Raw genomic sequence first — 17,110 nt, 5'->3', positions numbered from 1 at the left:
AGAAATCTTGCCCTAGAATAGGAAACTCTATTTTATAGTTCACACTTTTGGTATTGGATTTACACGTACGGTAATATTTCTAGATATATTGCAAATGAGGGGGTCAGCATGAATCAAAAACAAGAACAAAAACAAAAAAACACAAAAACAAAACAGAAAACAAAAAACAAAAAACAAAACCGAAAAAAGAAAAAAAAAGAAAACACTAAAAACACAATAAAGATAGCTATTATGAATCAAATCTAACTACTTTCAAGAAATTAGAAATGAATAGCAAATATTGTTAACTAATTTTCATCTAGCAAAAAACATAAAGGGAACCTATCCTTCAATATTCAAATTTAGCCCCAATATACTTTAACGTACCTCAAATCTGGTCATACAATAATTCTTATTTGCACGACTTCTGTTTTCAAAAACATTCGTGCCTATTGAAATACCTTGTTATATGAGTTAATTGGAGTATATACATCTTCCAAGACTGAGCTCAACAGCATTGGATAAACGACAATCCCCCACTAAAACTTTACACGGAAATAAATAAATATTCTATTAAAAATACAAAACGTTGATTAATTACGTATCCTAACTTTCAGATATATTTTTTGATCCCAGTGAAATTGTATTCATTCTCATAAGCAAGTAGCTGATCTAATATAAACAATCCTATTGGTGTTATATTCTTCAATAATAGCTTTTCTTAATCATTCTAAGGAAACATTTACATTAAAATCTATTCTGGGTTATTTAGTTTCACACATATGTTATCACGTATATCTTTCGACGGTTTCAAACTTATACAAAATGAATAAAACCCACTTGAAATAGCAATACCCAAACTCGAAAAAGAACTAAAATAGACAGAAATGCAGCCAATAAAGAAAACATGACTGTTATATGTCTGATATTAAATTTGAGGTCAGGAAAGGCTATGTTTCCAATTTAATTTTGTTAGTACTCCGTTAGAGCATAGTTAATGAATTAAATTACTCGCCTTCTATCAGTTGTTTTTCCTTCTATGTCTGTATTCAGGACTTGAAATAATTGGCTATAAAAGGAAAAATCATTACTGATGAAGTTATGCTAGAGCTTTAATGGACGCCTTTGTTATAAAGCCCTTTCATATGGATTTAATTATTGTTGTATATGATGACAAAGCGTACCGTAAAGTCTAACTAGGGTATTGTTTTGAACATACCTCAGCTTTTAAGAGAACGGAACACAGTTTTTAAGCTAAAAACCGTTCAGAATTCATAAAACTAATACATATTTTTATGTGTTGTATGTTTGGAAACTTTTAATTTTCGAAAAGAAAAAACGAACGTTAAATAGTTTCTTCTTATTTCAATTATATCTTTGTGATTAGAGAACCGATATTAATGTTGGAATTTAAAAAGTAACGCACCACTGATACTACATTTGGTCGTTGATTTTATTTACAGCAGATGATTTTCAGACGGGCGAATATTTATATTCATATATCTAGAACTTAGAGAATGAAGTGATGTAATCTCTGCAGTTCTGCTCAGGATATACTAAGTTGTAGTTTGAATCTTAATTAATTTCATGTACTCGGATAAATGAACATGTTTCATGTTTTTTTTTTTTGTTGTTCGGTTTTTTTTTTTTTTTTTTTTTTTTTTTTTTTTTTTTTTTTTTGTTTTTATTTTTGTCTTTGTTCGTTTTTACTAGTTATATTCTGAACTGTGAATATTTAGAAAACAATTATAAAATGACTTACCAACACGAGGATATCTAGGGTATGTGGTGATATGTCTCGACTTAATAACTGTTGATACTCCTATTCTCAGGAAACCTTCTCTGTTTTGATACAGATAAGACGTCTTTACTCTTCTTAACAGGTTTCTAATGATTCTTTGACCGTGCAGTAGGTTCATTTGACTAAGTGATTCATGAGATTAATTCTCACCTGAATATTGATAGATTGAGACATGACAAGAGTTGTAATATTTAAACAAACACACACCCCACTCAGCTCATAGCTGTGAATCATTGATGAATATCTGTATTCCAGTTGCCAAATTTGGAATGATTGATTGTGAGTAGTAACATAATGTGATTTTTATGGTATATTTGTTTGATCATGGAAAATAGTTTATGTGGGTTAAATAACACCACAGAAACACAGAAACACAAGCCAGATTGCAGTTGAATAAAAATTTTCAGACACCTGTGAACTTTAGAGAGGTTATATGAATGCTTTTCCAGTGCCAATATGTCGATCATTGAATGAAAACACCGAGTAGTATTCTTGAATACTATGGAAATGGAAGTGTATTATTTAAGGCTACAAGTTGATCTGTAGTGCCTCTGTACGATGAACACGATTTTGACCTTCGCTAACGCTCCGGTAAATCTCGAATCATCGCTACCTTTGCGATCAACTTGCACTGCACGGCCCGTCAGGTATTGAGATTGTTGCTCAGTTCCTCGTGTGATAGGATGATGATTTTGAAAGTAACGAAATCAACGCCTAAAGAGCCCTCTAAACCTGTAGCGTAAGATTTCGTATATGTAGTCACAAGCGTGTGTATGATGTGAACATAGTAGAATAATACTAATCCAAGTCCCGCTGTTGTGGTAAGTTGTGATCTCTGCATGGGTAGTTTGCACAGAACTTGGAGGTTTATTGGTTCCGTATCTTGTTCTCATAGTAGGTGAGTTAGTCTGTCTCAATAATTAGTGCGTACTCTTGTTGTGTCATAGCTCCATTCGTTTGAAGTTGCCGCTGTGGTTCTGGATTAGTGGCTGATGTTTCTTCTTCAAGTTGAGGACGTCGTTGGAAAGTTCCATGAAGAGTCCTTGGTCTTTTCCTTGGTTGTCCTCTAGGGCTTCTGCTTTTGTTGTCTGATGTTTTGTTCCCGGCCATTCTTCTGTAATCTTTGTAACATTATGTATTTGTGTATGAGGCTGTATTGGTTTTGTGTCAGTTTTGTGTTGATAAGAATTTAAAACGTAAACAATGCCTATAAAAATTGGAAACATCCTTACATTTTTATAATTGCTAAGGCAACGAAGAACCAGAATAACATATATAGAGCAACACATCTTGATTCATTGTGAAAGAACCACTGATTCAACCAAGTTCAAAGTCAGTATATAGGATGGTAGAAATCAGTTCTAGTGTGTGGTAGTCTTGAAGCTCCTTAACTTTGTGTTGTTGTGATATAAGCAAAACCATGCGTCTTTCTTGCTTAGACCACACAAACTCTGAACTGTTATATCTAAGACTGTAAAGATTACATCTTCATGCTTTGTATATCTCTCAGTTCCAGTATTAGCTACAATTTGGTGTACTTTGGGAAAATTTGAAGACCGGTTTGCTATTCTTATTAGTATTATTCTAATGATCGGATTTGCCGACGAAAGCCGATTCATACCGACTGGTTTGCTAAAACCACTCCCTGTGATTTTTTCAAGGAAGTTGGCATTTCTTTTGCATACTTCTAAAGGTCTTATGGATCTAGGTCTTATGACTCTAGTTTTCAATACTCGAGCGTTGACACAATGACTGAAATCATCACTTCTGCAAAAGTGGATGCTTCTGAGCTCACGGAAATTCCATCCAACGCCACTGCATCAGTACGGAGGATGTTCTCTCATGAGAGCAATGGATCCACTGGGAGAGGTGGATCTACGAATAAACTGCTTGATAGTGCTGACCCAGAAGACATGGAATTCCCTGAAGGAGGATTTCGAGCTTATATTACTGTCTTTGGTTCATTTCTTGGATTGATTCCTGCTTTTGGACTGCCAAATTCTGTTGGTGCTATTGAAGCGTATATTTCTACGCATCAACTTTCTAATGTGTCAGCATCTACTGTAAGTTGGATCTTTTCTATTTTCAATTTCACTGCATTCTTTTGCAGTATCTTCAGTGGTGCAGTTTTCGATTTTACTGGTACCAAGATCCCGATGGTAATCGGTACCGTTACATTTAGTTGTGGACTGTTTCTAACTGCAAATGCCGAAACAGCGTGGCAATTTACATTGGCCTTTGGAATTGTCACTGGATTTGGATGTGGTACTTTGATGAGCCCACTGATTGGCGTCGTGTCTCATTATTTTAACAAAAACAGGGCTACCGCTATTAGTCTTGCAACCTTGGGTGCATCCATTGGTGGTATCAGTATCCCATTGTTACTTAGAAAGTTATACCCTGCTGTTGGATTTGTGTGGGCGTTGAGGATTCTTTCCTTTATCTGTGCTTTCTTTCTTGTATGTTCAACATGTCTGGTAAAAGAAAGGCTAAAAAAACAAAGATCCCCAACTTCCTCATGGCGTGAATTTTTGAGAATGTACGTGCTAGGAGTCTTTGACTATAGGTCATTTTCTGAGGTACGTTTCGACTTCTGTGCTATGGCAATTGCCCTTGCAGAATGTTCATTGATGATTACTGCAATTTATTTCCCTTCTTATGCAGTCAGAAGAGGCTTTTCTGAAAGTGATGCCTATCTTTTGGTCACTGTGATAAACTGTATGGGAATTCTGGGACGTTTTCTTCCATCATATGTTAGTGATAAATGGTTGGGACCTTTCAACACTTGTATAATAACACTTGTTGGATGTGCAATTACAACTCTTGCTGTCTGGTTACCTTTTGGGTCAAGCTTAGGTGTCTTGTATCTCTACTCTGCATTATATGGGTTCTTTTCTGGTTCTACTCTTAGTATTTCCCCAGTATGTTGTGGTAAGATTTCAAGAACCGAGGATTTTGGCAAAAGATATAGTACTATGTATCTCGTTGCATCCTTTCTTATGCTCGTTACCATTCCCGTCGCAGGTGCTATCATTGGCAATGGTGAAATCAAGAGATACAATGGATTCATAGTTTATGCTGCAATGTTGGAATTAGTTGCGGCTATGTTTCATGTTGGTACACGTTTTGTTACTGTTGGTTGGAGAATTTGTAAATTCTGATTTGGAAAAAGCCCACAGATGTGTGAATAAATACAATACTTAAACTTGATTCTGTCCAATTGCAACGTGCACTTTGTTACGTATCAAACGGTAAAAGCAGTTTTGTATAATTTCAACCCCATCTGCAATTCTATAACACATGTAAATGGACTTATTATACATTTTGTTGATCCGATAATTAGAACTATAATAGGTTTGAAAAGAGCGAGAGAAAAAAATTCAAAGATCATCGTCACCTACTGATGCTGAAGTTAATTTCGATACATATTTACATTACACAGGAAAAGGATAATGTCTCTTCCTGTTAAGTTAGAGTTTCTGTGAGTATAAAGAAGACTGGTTCAGTGGACTTCACTGGTTTTAGAACTAACTCTTGCAAAAGTGGTGGGTTAGACGTCATTTTCGGAGGGGAAAGATATCATAAGATATCACTCGAATCCAATACAGATGGATCACCAGTGAAATTACGAGACCTAATAAAGTACATTGTGGATAACATGATTAAGGATGAAAAAGACATCAATGTGTTCTTGGAGAATGGTACCATGTGAGTCTTTCTTTTCTCTATGAAGCTATGTTTTTAAAATAAGTATTAACAGCGTAAAACAAGACGTCCCGGTATTTTGACTTTGATCAACGACACGGACTGGGAGCTAGAAGGAGAAGAAGAGTACGAGCTGGAAGCTGGTGATGTGATAGCATTTACTTCTACATTGCATGGTGGTTAAAATCATATTAAAAAGAAATATCGAACGAGCTATCTAATTTGGTTCAAGCGACAACCCAAGAGTCCCTGTCCAGGCCAATTTGAAGATGGGGTCAGTGAAATACTAATCTGTTCGAGTTCCCTTAGAATCAATATATCAATTGAACTCTTTTGAATGTTATTAGTATCACTGTCACTGCATATTTAAAAGCCATGTTGAAGATGTTTGTACTCACGTTTACCTTATTCTTCACCAAAGGGGCAATATTTCTCAAATCATTATGGTTAGTAGCGTCGATATCACCAAATCTTACAACCTTGTCTTGTACTTTTAGACCCTAAATTTTGTAACAGTTGTTAGTTCATATAAAATGAGTGTGACAAAAGTATTGGATGACAAATTATACTTACAGAGAATTCCGCGGGACTATTGGAGACGACTTCAGTTATAATGGCAAACGGTACAGGTTTCTCTTGAGATATTTCCAAGGTCTTACAAAAGGCGTTTGTTTGAAACTGTGATAATAACCTTGAACTTATTTCTTCCATCACTGATCTTAAATCGTTTTTCAATTTGATAATCTTAACCCTTGTCGTCCTCACTTCCACAACGTCAATATCGGAACGTGGGAAACCATCGGATGACAATAGTGGAGTTTGCATATCGGCCTTGTTCTGTTTTTTGAGTTATTATTGTATGTTCTGATGCCTTTCAGGTGGAGATTAATACGTACAGCCTCTAGCCGTTTAGCTAATATGTGGAGCTCAGACTCGACTTCCAATTTGATCAAGGTCAACTTTTCGAAATCATAGTTCGATAGGTTATTAATATCGTATGAAGGATCATAATCATCGGTTCTCAAAGGTCTCAGTTCTCCATCCATGGTCTAGTTATATTATAATAGGGGGTAAATGGTTATGAAAAGAAAAGCTTCCTCTGGTGGCAGAGTTTAAAGAAGGCGTATGTAGTAGTTGTGTGTGTTTTTTTCGTTTCTTTTTAACAGCATAGTGGAACTTACTAGCAAAGCGCACATACCTGCATAACCGCAACCCACAAATCTGGAGAGTTAGAAGGTTAAAAGCTGATTTGCTCTCTATACAGATGGTATAAAAGGGGGACAATGGTAGCCCCTTTTACATCCTTGTCCATTTTATTCTCCTCCTTCAGTACTAATTCTAAGCTTTATTCAAGGAGTAATATTTCGCAATGCTTCGTCTCAAAATCGCATCAAAATCTCTAGCACGCTCTATTGGTGTTACCAAGCAACTACCATTTATGGCTCGTTGGAACTCTTCGAAGGGGGAATGCTCCCATTCAAGAAATCTGAACGAGCCAGTCTCAAAGGAACAATTAAAGAAAAATGAAGAAGAATATGAAGACTTTATCGAAAACAAGATCAGTGGTAAGGAATTTGTGAAGGAAAATTACAAAGGGTTCAAAGATCTCCAAGATAAGGGTAATAAAATCCCAGAAGAGCAAGAACGTCCAGAAGACTTTATGTGACATGTGTCGCGTGTTATTTAATACTTGTATAATTCCTATTTAACCAATCTACTCCGTTTATATCTATTCTACTGTAGATATGCTTGAGACCAATATTGAAAATACAAGTGGTTTGTTCCTGCCGCCCCTCGTAAGTATATAGTGTTTGTGGCCTCTACCGAGTATTTGCCCCAGAGAGGACAATAAATTGTCAACAGCATAGCCTTTCAGCGTTTAGATCTTTGTATGATTCCAACGCTTCAAGTTTTATACTCTGTTAAGGCGTAATCATTTGTATATTTGTTTATCACAAATATCCACCTTATAATTGGCTAAAAAAGAGAAACTGCACCAAAGGAGAAGGAGATAGAGAGAAGGTGTATATACATGGATTGAACAGAATGACCTCCTCAATAACACAGACAGGGTGTACAAATACAAAGCTCAAGAGCATTGGTGAGCTACAAAGTCTAGTGAATGAATTCTTAGCTGGTACAGATACATCAAGGATGACCAAATGTTTGGAAACTTCACTTGGTTGTTTTGAGAACGTGAGTTTACCTACAATAACAAGCCGGTGTTACTGAAAATACTAACTACAGATGAACAACAGTACAAGAAGGAATTAAAAAAAGGAGACCAATTAGACTATGAGAAGGCTTTCATCTACTATGCTGCTACGCAAAAGCTTATATCTCAAGTAATACCTACGCTTTCGGATAAGGAGACTACGAAGAAGGGGTATATTGAAGTTTATGATGAATTGAAATCAAGCGTTCATTCTGACGAGAACTTCCACAGGATTAAGAACTATATCTTAGAACATTCAGAGAAACCAAATCCGTTCAACTTTAAACATAATGGTGTTATCGATTCACATCAGCTAAAGGTTTTGATCGATAGATATGGTAACGATGTACTCCTTATCGATTTCAGGGCGAGAGACGAATTTAGAAGAAACCATATCAGATCAACAAACATCGTTTGTATAGAGCCAATTGCAGTGAGACAAGGATATAAAGATGAGGATGTTGAACTTTCACTGTTTGCATCTCCAGATAGGGAACGTGAACTGTTTGAAAAGAGAGATCAATTTGAAATGGTTATCATTTACGATATCGGCTCAAAAGGGCTGACAGATGAACCGATAGCAAAGATTTACAAAATCTTACGAGATAGATCATTCGATAAACCTTTGAAAAGAGAACCAGTGATCCTCAAAGGTGGTATCATATCTTGGGTTGAAACTTATGGGTTGTCAAATTTTGGACATCATCACGGTGATTTATCAGTCCCGACAAGATCTATTTCAAAACCATCCCAGGCGACTAAGGATAACAACAACGTTGCAAGAAGCTTTACGGATTACTTATCAAATCCTCAAAAGATAGACTTTAGTGCTTCTACTTCTTCCTCTATGCCTCGAAACTATAACTCCTATTCTTCTCAACAGCATAGCACACAGCATCTATATGAACCACAACAACAGCAAAAACCAATTCGGAGATCGAGTAGTTTCAAACTGCCATCTTTCTCTTCCTCGTCGTCTCCTGTTATTATATCACCAAAACCACAACAAAAGTTGGTGATGTCACCACAACAGAGACCTATGAGCACTCCGCCAAAACGACCAATCAGTTCACCACCTTTACCACCAAGACTGAGAGAAGTCAATGAAAGAACATCATCTCCAAAACCGGCTTTAATTTCTCATTCAAAGGATTCCTTGACAAATGGTCATACGGATCTCTCAAAGTTATACTGTACTACAGGACTGGTTAATATGGGTAACTCTTGTTACATGAATTGTATTATTCAGTGTCTTTTTGGCACAATTCCGCTATTGAAGCTGTTTATTGATGGAACTTGGAAAAGCCATGTCAATGTTAACAGTAAGTTGGGTACGAAGGGTATAATGGCAACATATTTTGCTCAATTAGCACAATCAGTGCTTTTAAATGACAATGCCATATTTGAACCTAGAAATTTTAAAGCTATGGTTGGTTCATTAAACCCGATGTTTAAAAATTGTGATCAGCAGGACTCATCAGAATTTTTGAACTTTGTACTGGATGGATTGCATGAAGATTTGAATGAATGTGGTAACAAGCCAAGGGAACCTGCTCCAACTGAAGAACAAGAGAAACAGTTGGAGAAAATGTCAATCAGAGTTGCCTCTACAATTGAGTGGGAACGTTATCTAAAATCGGATTTTAGTGCCATCTTGTATTTCTTCCAAGGTCAATTTGCAAGTCAGTTGAAATGTTTAGAATGTGGTACCACATCCACAACTTATCAATCTTTCTCTGTGTTGAGCATTCCAATACCTGAGGAGTATATTAACTCAAGGGCTGACAAAATTCCTCTTGAAAGATGTTTTGAAGAATTTACAAAGCTGGAAGTCTTGGACGGCGAAAATAGATGGCATTGCTCCAAGTGTAAACAGTTGAGGAAATCTACAAAGAAGATCACCATCACTAGACTTCCTCAAAACTTGATCGTCCATTTGAAGAGATTTAGAGGTGGTACCAGCTTTGCGAAAATCACAACTTTCATCGACTATCCATTCGAAATGAACTTGACCAAGTTCTGGCCACAGGTGAAGACGCCTGAAGAGGCGAATCAACTTTCACATTTGTTAACCAGAGAACAGTCGCCTCCTTTCAATTACAACTTATATGCTGTTGCTAACCACTCCGGATCTCTGAGTAGTGGACACTACACTGCCTTTGTATGGAAGGGAACCACAAAGAAATGGTGTTATTTCGATGACACACGAGTGATGAAAAATGTTCAAAAGAACTCAGTTGTAAATTCAAATGGTTATGTGTTGTTCTACACTAGAAGTTATTAATAACAAGTACATATGGCATTAATCTTATTCAAAATAGGCACATAGTAAAATAATTGGAAAGCACGGGAATCTGTACTATTTGATTTGTATTGAAGGTTAAATTGTAATTTATCACTCCCAGTCATCATCGTCATCGTCCTCATCTTGCTCTTCATGGGTCTGTTCTGTTTCCTTCTTGGTTTCCTTAGACAGAGGGCTAGCTGTTTTTGACTCTTTAGCCTTCTTATGAACCTCAACTGTTGACGAATCCACCGACTGCAGTTCGTAGCCGCCTTCGCTGGAAGTAGATGATTTCTTAGTGTCATCGTTGTCCTCATCTTCTTCATCTTCGTCCCCCCAACTCAACTCCTCTTTGTCAGAATTTGATTTCTTTTCTGTTAATAACTTCTTACGGTTGGACTCTTGTTGGAGAATCTTATCGTGCATGTAGAAATAGCGAGCCCAGAACTCTGGATACTTGACTTTAGCAGGCACAAGCTCTGTGCTCAATTTCTTCAGATTCTTGTTCTCCTTCACTAACTTGGTGATTTCATCAGTCTTTTGCTCGACGTCGAAGGTGCTCTTAAACGTCTCAAAGTCAGGGTCCTTGTCCTCTGTGAGATACAAATCTGGAGAAGTGTGAAGTGTAAAGAGCTGAGCTTCGGTTCTTGTGGCTGATAATTTACCTTCAGTGGTACCATTAACGTTGAAAAGTAATTCTGCATCTTTATCGTCTATTAGTTCATCCATATCCTCTGGGGCTGCAACAAGGATGTTCTCTTTCAAGAATTGACCAAACTTGGAGACGTATGCGCCTGCGGTGTTTTCGACCCGTTCCAAGTCTTTGTCCAAATCATCGAGATACTTGTTGGTCTTTTGAGAAAGCATGTTCAACATGTCTTTGGACTTTGCAGCGTTCTCATCTGTGACTATATGCTTTTGAATGGAATCCAAGTTCTTTGCAAGAGACTTCTTAGTCTCTTGTAATTTCTCGTCGATGTGGAGACTCTCAACTTGTTTCTTGGTCTCATTGATAACGTCATTGACCTTCAGATTAGAGATCGAGGTGGATATCCAACTTCCCCAGGTTGAGGCCTGTGCTTCCAGGACGTTATAGGTCTTTGAGATTTCATCCTCCAACTTTTGAAAGGACTCCTCTGTCTTTCTGTTGATGTCATTGACAGGTTCCGTAGAGTTACTCTCTTGAGCCTTGAGGGTCTCCTGAGAATCTTCCAGTGATTCCCTGACCGCTTCTTCGTATACAAGATCCATATCTTCTTTGTTCGGTTTGTGGTGAGCGAACTCCTTCCCTTCTGTATATAAAAAGGTTACACCTTATGGGAAAAGTTATATGGGGTGGCTTCCTGTTCCGGCGTGATTTTCGTTACACACACACTCGATGGGGACTTGGAGGGGATCCAAAAAAGTGCTTGACCTTTAAGGGCAGGGTCTCATTCTTCTTGGACAAGAAAGAAAAGGACAAAGAAGAGTGGTCTGAGTCCTCAAGAAAAGACTAGACAAGACTGACCAAGACAAACTAAATACATGACAGGACAGAATTGACGTCAGCACCAAATGGATACACACTCAAATTTACTTGTCCCACCGCTACGGTTCTCACAAATCCAGCCTAACTTATACAGAGGTTCGTACCCTCGTCCAATCAACTTCCGTTTCCTCAAGAGACTTGAGCTGAAGACTATCGTATCGCTGACACCAGACCCTATAACAGCACAGTCAGATTCAGAGTTTTATCAGTTTGTCCTGGATAATAACATTGAGCTTATACACATAGAGTGTGCGCCTGAAGGAGGGGGTAAGAGAAAGAAACGTGAAGTCCCCATTGACTATACCGTTGTTGTTAAAGCCCTAGAGTTGATGATAGATACCAACCACTCACCCCTCTACATTCACTGCTTAAACGGTTCGCAGATCTCATCTTTAGTTATTGCATGTCTACGGAAGTTGTCATTTTGGTCCTCAGTGTCTATATTTAACGAATATTTGGTGTACACCAACAGTATCAACCTTCACGACCGTACCTTTGTTGAGAACTTCAGAGCCGAGATAAACGTTCCAAAGAACAAAGTGTCCTGGATATGGAGTGGGCTGTCGAAAGACGTTGTTGGTAACCATCCAACATTGACTTTCCTAAATACAAACGACAGGAAATATAGCGATGTTGGCAATTGAAGTGTCACTACTTTTATTATATAAGTCATTGGAACAACAACGACGCTGCAATCTCTGCGTTTCCCCCGGCTTGCTGTAGTGCCCTAATAACTTCATCTCTAGAGAATCCCAGTGCCATTAGATTGGATACAACCGACTCGTCAACTTTGAGCTGCGGTTGCTGAACTGAAGAACGTGCTCTGCTTCTGGATTCAGCAGCAGCCGCTGCTGCTGCTGCTGCTGTGGATGAAGCTGATGATGACGATTGTGTGGATGAAGGCAACTTCGCTTGTTTTGGCTCAGAAGTGCCCAATTGTTGGCCTCCTGCAAGGAGTTGTTCCTTTGGGACTTCAGCCTCTGGGAGAAACTCCGTCTCAATACCTTCAATCACCAATTTGTTGTTCTTCAGATCAATACAAGCCTGATGTCTTCTCAACATGTCCAAACCTAACAACATATCCACGTGTGTGTCCAAGACGGTGAAACTGCAGGGAATGAATCGATCCTCAATCTTCAACTGTGCACTGTGTATTCTACCAACAATTTCAGTCTTACCGACACCACGGGCCTCTCCTTTGAACCTCTTATCTATTAGCCTTGTCAGGTTACAGCTCTCAGCAAGCCGAGTACTCATGATCGTAGTTTGCGCACCTGAATCGACAAATGCCTTTACAGGATGACCGTTGACCTCAACGTTGATGTACAGCATCGTCACAGAGGCAAAACTCTCTGGTGTCATCTCCAACGCCGCACGCATGTTCTCTTCGATTTGGTCTTGTTCAATCAGCTCCATTATCCTCTTCTGATTGTCTGGATTGTCTGGGTCTTGTTGAAGTCTCATCCACTCTTCCGACGAGACACCACCTGGCAGCTGTTGGCCACCGCCTTGCAGCAGCCCTGTCTGCTCCAAAGCTGGACCAACAACATCTCTGAACCTTTCAGCATCATCAATACACTGATCAATAACCGGGTTCATCTGTGACACTTGTCTTCTCATCTCCGGGTTACGCAATAGCTCTTGTCTCAACATCTCGATACGTTGATCTGGGCCGACAGAGCGACCGAGAGATATTCCACCATGGGTGTCTCTACCCGGTTCATGATTCGATCTCTTCTTAATGATAAGCATCTCATCATTTTTCAGGCCTAATTGTTCCAAGGTCTCTGTAATTTCTCCGTTCAATTCCTTGCCGTTGAGTTGAATAACTTGATCTTCTGGCTCGATGCCAGTCTCTGCGCTCAGATAAGCCTTAAAGTCTCCCCAGGCTAGGTCATCTGGGACTTCAATCGAGAAGACATACCCTGTCTCGTCCACTGCTGCTGATAAGCTCACCATCTTCGGGCTCTTAAGTTTAACCTTTTGTCCTTTTTCGGTGCGTCGTTGTAATGCCGGAACTATTTATAAATTGTCCTGTCCTGATTCTCACACTTTTTAAATAGATCGCCGAGAGTGTCTGTCTGCCTCTTGATTTTGTTTTTTGGCACAATCTGGGGGGCAAACCTAATTTCGCCATCCAATCAATCTCCCAAAGCATTACTAATTGCATGGGAAATGTCCAAGAGAAGACTTAGGTCCAATACTAAAGACCTTGTTGTTGATGTTGTAGCAAAAAAGACCAAAAGGTCTGGAAAGCGATCAACGTTCAAAGAATGGGAAGAACAACTTCTTCACAGGTATCCAATTCCCAGTGATCTTAAGCTTCCGCAGAGCTTTTTGGACCATCATATTCCAGAGTTCGGCAAAGGATTAGAGTACATCATCTCTAAGGAGCCTTCGTTGTACCCGTTAATTGTATTTAAACCGTTTGAACAGTTTGCCATTAGTGTGAAACCTCGAAGCACTGATATGGAACACTTTGGTGGACTATGCCGCACCATCATCGGACAACAAGTTAGTGGAGCCAGTGCCAAATCCATAGAATTCAAGTTCAAGTCCCACTACGGTGGTGTGCTTCCTACACCTCAACAAGTGCTAGATGCGACTGTTGAGGAACTGCGTGAGTGTGGTATATCTAACAGGAAAAGCGAATACATCAAGAGCATCGCACAAAAGTTTCACAGTGGAGAGATAAACGCCAAGTTCCTACAAGATGCATCAGATGAAGATATTTTGAAGAAATTGGTTGAGATCAAGGGAATTGGGGAATGGAGTGCAAAGATGACCATGGTCTTTGGATTGCATAGATGGGATGTGTTTGCACATGACGATTTAGGCGTTGCAAGGGCGATGTCCCGTTATTTAGAAGGACGACCACAACTGCTCTCAATGGCAAAGAAAGAAGTTGATCTTTCTAATTTCAAAAAGAGATCAACGTTTGACGACAAGAAGAAAAGAGACTGGAAAGTCATACACGACGCATACGTTCAGTATATTGCAGATATCTTCAAACCTCATAGAACTGCGTTTATGCTTGTTATGTGGAGAGCCAGTTCTACGGACATTGACGTTTTGTCTACATAGTGATAGAATAAAAACTTCTTTTTCAGTATTACTGTGGTCTTTCCCCTCCTGGAATCAACATAGTTATATGGTTTCCACTTAAGAGAATCTTCTTTCTATGTACTTGTGAGCCATCAGCCTCATATTCCACAACGTCTTCCAACACCATGTTGACAAAGTCGTCAAATCCAACAACTGTTCCGACAAATTCCTTATCACCAGACATGAGAACCCATACTTTAGAGCCAATACACTTGTCAACAAGCTCTAAGGGTATGATATGTGATACTGGTGCTTCTGTTGACATCTTTATGTGTACCTTTTGTGACAGCTGCTTTGGAACCGTTTTCTCTTGTTTGTATTAGAGGAAAAAGCCAAATGTCCAAACATTTTGATCCTGCCGACCCTTTGTGGTGCATACCATGTCTCTTTTTCCAGTGTAGCTAGACTGCGCTTCGACTCGAGTCGTTTAAAACAGGAGAAACAAGGATATGTCTAGCCATACAATTAGAAGTTATAACGTCTATAGGTTTACTGGTTATGGCTACATATAAAGATTTGATCATGTTCTACAACTTCCACTCTATTGTGATTCATCTCATCACGTTAGTCCTGAAACCGTTCTCTCATCGGACAAATGCCTAAGGACTTATGCCAACCGTAGGTGTGCTGACAAGCACACTACAACCGACAAACATCCAGTTATAGCTACACAAACAGAGGACATTTGGACAATTATTTTCGTCAACCCCCACAGCGTAGTCCGATTTGTCTTGTGTCTCTCTTATAAAAGCGCCTGTGAAAGGGACAACAGCACCTACCAATTGTCTGGTGGTGTATGGATGTTTAGCAAGATGGTAAAGAGACAAACAAAAAAGTTTAGACACAGGGAAAAAAAGCCAAACCCAAGCTGCACGACTTGTCCAACCTCCCTCACCCCTACACCCCTACACCCCCATTACATCGTTCAGAAGGATATACTTATCACGATATGAGCTCTGAACTCCCACTACATTTGGCCATTAGACCATTGAACGTTGAAGATTTGGACCAGGTCTTGTCACTTGAAGTCTTAGGGTTCCCACCATCGGAGAGATGTACAAAGGATACGCTACAGTACAGACTAACAGTGTGCCCTGAATTGGCGTCAGGTTTGTTCATAAGAGAATTCAAACCGAAGTATCAAAACAAGGGTGAGACACTGAGCAAAGATGAAGGTGAAGACATGCACGTTACCAAGAAGAATAAGGACGATGACGAACACGAGGAGGACCCTTATCTACCGGAGGCCAAATCCACAATAGTCAAGGAACGTCTCATAGGCCATGTCATTGGTACAAAGGTTGACGGTGAATTCATAACAGAGGAATCAATGGGCAGGCCAACCGCAGAATTGGGGTCTAAATCCCCACAGGGTGTGTTGTACGGCCATGTTGAGTCCTCGTTAACTGTGGGCATCCATTCCATAGTGGTGCATCCAGAATACCAGAAGAAGAACCTTGCTACGTTATTACTACACGACTACATACAGAAACTCTCAAACCAATACGTTGGTGATAAGATTGCCATAATTGCAAAGGAAAACTTGTTGCCTTTCTACAATAGAGTTGGATTTATCACAAAGGGTAAGAGCAAGTGTAATCATGGTGGTGAAGAATGGTACGATCTACACTGTCCACTAATCCCTGAAGACGATATGGACAAATGAAATGAAATGAAATTGAATACCATGTAACAATCAATCAAACTCCCTATCTTCATCTACAGATTGTAGCAACGTAGCTGTACTTAATAAAATAAATCAAAACTTATAAAATCCAAAATTTACATACTTAATAAAAAACTCATCATCAGTTGTTCTAAGAAGCATTGGTGCCTCGAAACAACCATCAAAAACACCCCCAAATATTAAAGGTTCAATTAACAGGTATATCCTCTATTAGTTCTTCTCAGCAGATTGGTCTTCTAACTCTGTAGCAGCACCGTGGTGGTCAAAAGATGGTAATTCCAAGTGGAAGAATGGAGTATTGGTGTCCAAAGCTGGAGAGTATCCCAATACTGCATCACTATCGTCCAAAACGTTGTAATATGAGGCAGCACCCACTGCACCATCATCTCTAGCGACACCGAAACCAGCATTGATCAAAGCACGACGGATCCACGGACTCAGAATTCCAGCAAAGTGGTATTCAACTTCACGGTCAGCATACTTGTTCAAAGTCTTCTTCAAATCTACTAAAGTTTGTATACCTGTAGAATCCACTTGAGGAGTTGAACTGAAATCGAATGCAACAACTTTAAGAACTGGTCTATTGTCTTCAATTTTGGTTGCATTTTGATCAATCTTTTTCCAAGGCAATCTTAAAGGACCAGGATCGTTCCATGGTCTCTCCATGTTATTCGTAATTGGTTTGAGCTTACCCTTTCTGGTCTTCTCTTGAACTTCATCAAACACCTTGTCGAATTGTCTTGAACAATTCGTATAAGTCCAGGATTGTGTAGGTCTAAACACAATAACACCTGGTGGTGGAGGTA

The 17,110-nt window shown here is 39.1% G+C and overlaps 11 protein-coding genes across 11 annotated transcripts in view; 7 read left to right on the top strand and 4 right to left on the bottom strand.

The window, feature by feature from the left end:
* The first annotated feature begins 3,490 nt into the window (after window positions 1-3,490).
* CYBJADRAFT_169240 (MCT family MFS transporter) lies at window positions 3,491-5,115 on the top strand. The gene has a single exon (XM_020215686.1). It carries the CDS (start codon window positions 3,529-3,531, stop codon window positions 4,939-4,941), a length of 1,413 nt encoding a protein of 470 aa, XP_020068647.1. The 5' UTR covers window positions 3,491-3,528; the 3' UTR covers window positions 4,942-5,115.
* Window positions 5,116-5,232: 117 nt separating this feature from the next.
* URM1 (ubiquitin-related modifier URM1) lies at window positions 5,233-6,133 on the top strand (the record flags this gene model as incomplete). The annotated part of the gene is made up of 3 exons (XM_020217415.1): window positions 5,233-5,261; window positions 5,306-5,488; window positions 5,552-6,133. 3 exons carry the CDS (start codon window positions 5,233-5,235, stop codon window positions 5,667-5,669), a joined length of 330 nt encoding a protein of 109 aa, XP_020068646.1. The 3' UTR covers window positions 5,670-6,133.
* On the bottom strand, window positions 5,546-6,692 carry NAS2 (Nas2p). The gene is made up of 4 exons (XM_020217639.1): window positions 6,382-6,692; window positions 6,059-6,322; window positions 5,890-5,985; window positions 5,546-5,815 (listed from the first exon to the last, which is right to left on the bottom strand). Exons 1-4 carry the CDS (start codon window positions 6,529-6,531, stop codon window positions 5,699-5,701), a joined length of 627 nt encoding a protein of 208 aa, XP_020068645.1. The 5' UTR covers window positions 6,532-6,692; the 3' UTR covers window positions 5,546-5,698.
* Window positions 6,673-7,158, top strand: CYBJADRAFT_169237 (uncharacterized protein). Its single transcript, XM_020215685.1, has one exon. It carries the CDS (start codon window positions 6,855-6,857, stop codon window positions 7,149-7,151), a length of 297 nt encoding a protein of 98 aa, XP_020068644.1. The 5' UTR covers window positions 6,673-6,854; the 3' UTR covers window positions 7,152-7,158.
* Window positions 7,159-7,394: 236 nt separating this feature from the next.
* On the top strand, window positions 7,395-10,022 carry DOA4 (ubiquitin-specific protease DOA4). The gene is made up of 2 exons (XM_020215684.1): window positions 7,395-7,681; window positions 7,744-10,022. The coding sequence occupies exons 1-2, from the start codon at window positions 7,532-7,534 to the stop codon at window positions 9,982-9,984; spliced, it is 2,391 nt and encodes a 796-aa protein (XP_020068643.1). The 5' UTR covers window positions 7,395-7,531; the 3' UTR covers window positions 9,985-10,022.
* Window positions 10,023-10,095: 73 nt separating this feature from the next.
* Window positions 10,096-11,270, bottom strand: DOS2 (Dos2p; the record flags this gene model as incomplete). The annotated part of the gene is made up of 2 exons (XM_020213437.1): window positions 10,241-11,270; window positions 10,096-10,180 (listed from the first exon to the last, which is right to left on the bottom strand). The coding sequence occupies exons 1-2, from the start codon at window positions 11,233-11,235 to the stop codon at window positions 10,096-10,098; spliced, it is 1,080 nt and encodes a 359-aa protein (XP_020068642.1). The 5' UTR covers window positions 11,236-11,270.
* Window positions 11,271-11,538: 268 nt separating this feature from the next.
* Window positions 11,539-12,156, top strand: OCA6 (protein-tyrosine-phosphatase; the record flags this gene model as incomplete). Its single annotated transcript, XM_020212967.1, has 1 exon — window positions 11,539-12,156. The coding sequence occupies one exon, from the start codon at window positions 11,539-11,541 to the stop codon at window positions 12,154-12,156; it is 618 nt and encodes a 205-aa protein (XP_020068641.1).
* Window positions 12,157-13,819: 1,663 nt separating this feature from the next.
* MAG1 (DNA-3-methyladenine glycosylase II) lies at window positions 13,820-14,587 on the top strand (the record flags this gene model as incomplete). Its single annotated transcript, XM_020212288.1, has 1 exon — window positions 13,820-14,587. A coding segment is annotated over one exon (768 nt), but the record flags the coding sequence as incomplete, so codon positions are not given.
* Window positions 14,588-14,624: 37 nt separating this feature from the next.
* CYBJADRAFT_131221 (RNA-binding protein LSM5) lies at window positions 14,625-14,882 on the bottom strand (the record flags this gene model as incomplete). The annotated part of the gene is made up of 1 exon (XM_020212971.1): window positions 14,625-14,882. The coding sequence occupies one exon, from the start codon at window positions 14,880-14,882 to the stop codon at window positions 14,625-14,627; it is 258 nt and encodes an 85-aa protein (XP_020068639.1).
* A 610-nt stretch (window positions 14,883-15,492) lies between these two features.
* Window positions 15,493-16,342, top strand: PAA1 (polyamine acetyltransferase). The gene has a single exon (XM_020215683.1). The coding sequence runs from the start codon at window positions 15,567-15,569 to the stop codon at window positions 16,281-16,283; it is 717 nt and encodes a 238-aa protein (XP_020068638.1). The 5' UTR covers window positions 15,493-15,566; the 3' UTR covers window positions 16,284-16,342.
* A 172-nt stretch (window positions 16,343-16,514) lies between these two features.
* The window catches only part of SUL1 (sulfate permease), a gene marked incomplete at both ends in the record, with an annotated part of 2,297 nt that continues 1,701 nt past the window's right edge, over window positions 16,515-17,110 (bottom strand). The window contains one exon of the mRNA XM_020213835.1: window positions 16,515-17,043. Coding sequence (XP_020068637.1) covers window positions 16,515-17,043 — 529 coding nt within the window. The remainder of the gene's footprint in view (window positions 17,044-17,110) is intronic.

Source organism: Cyberlindnera jadinii (genome assembly GCF_001661405.1).
Source record: "Cyberlindnera jadinii NRRL Y-1542 unplaced genomic scaffold CYBJAscaffold_15, whole genome shotgun sequence".
NCBI classification, from domain to species: domain Eukaryota; kingdom Fungi; phylum Ascomycota; class Saccharomycetes; order Phaffomycetales; family Wickerhamomycetaceae; genus Williopsis; species Williopsis jadinii.
This window is presented reverse-complemented; position numbering and strand designations above follow the sequence as displayed.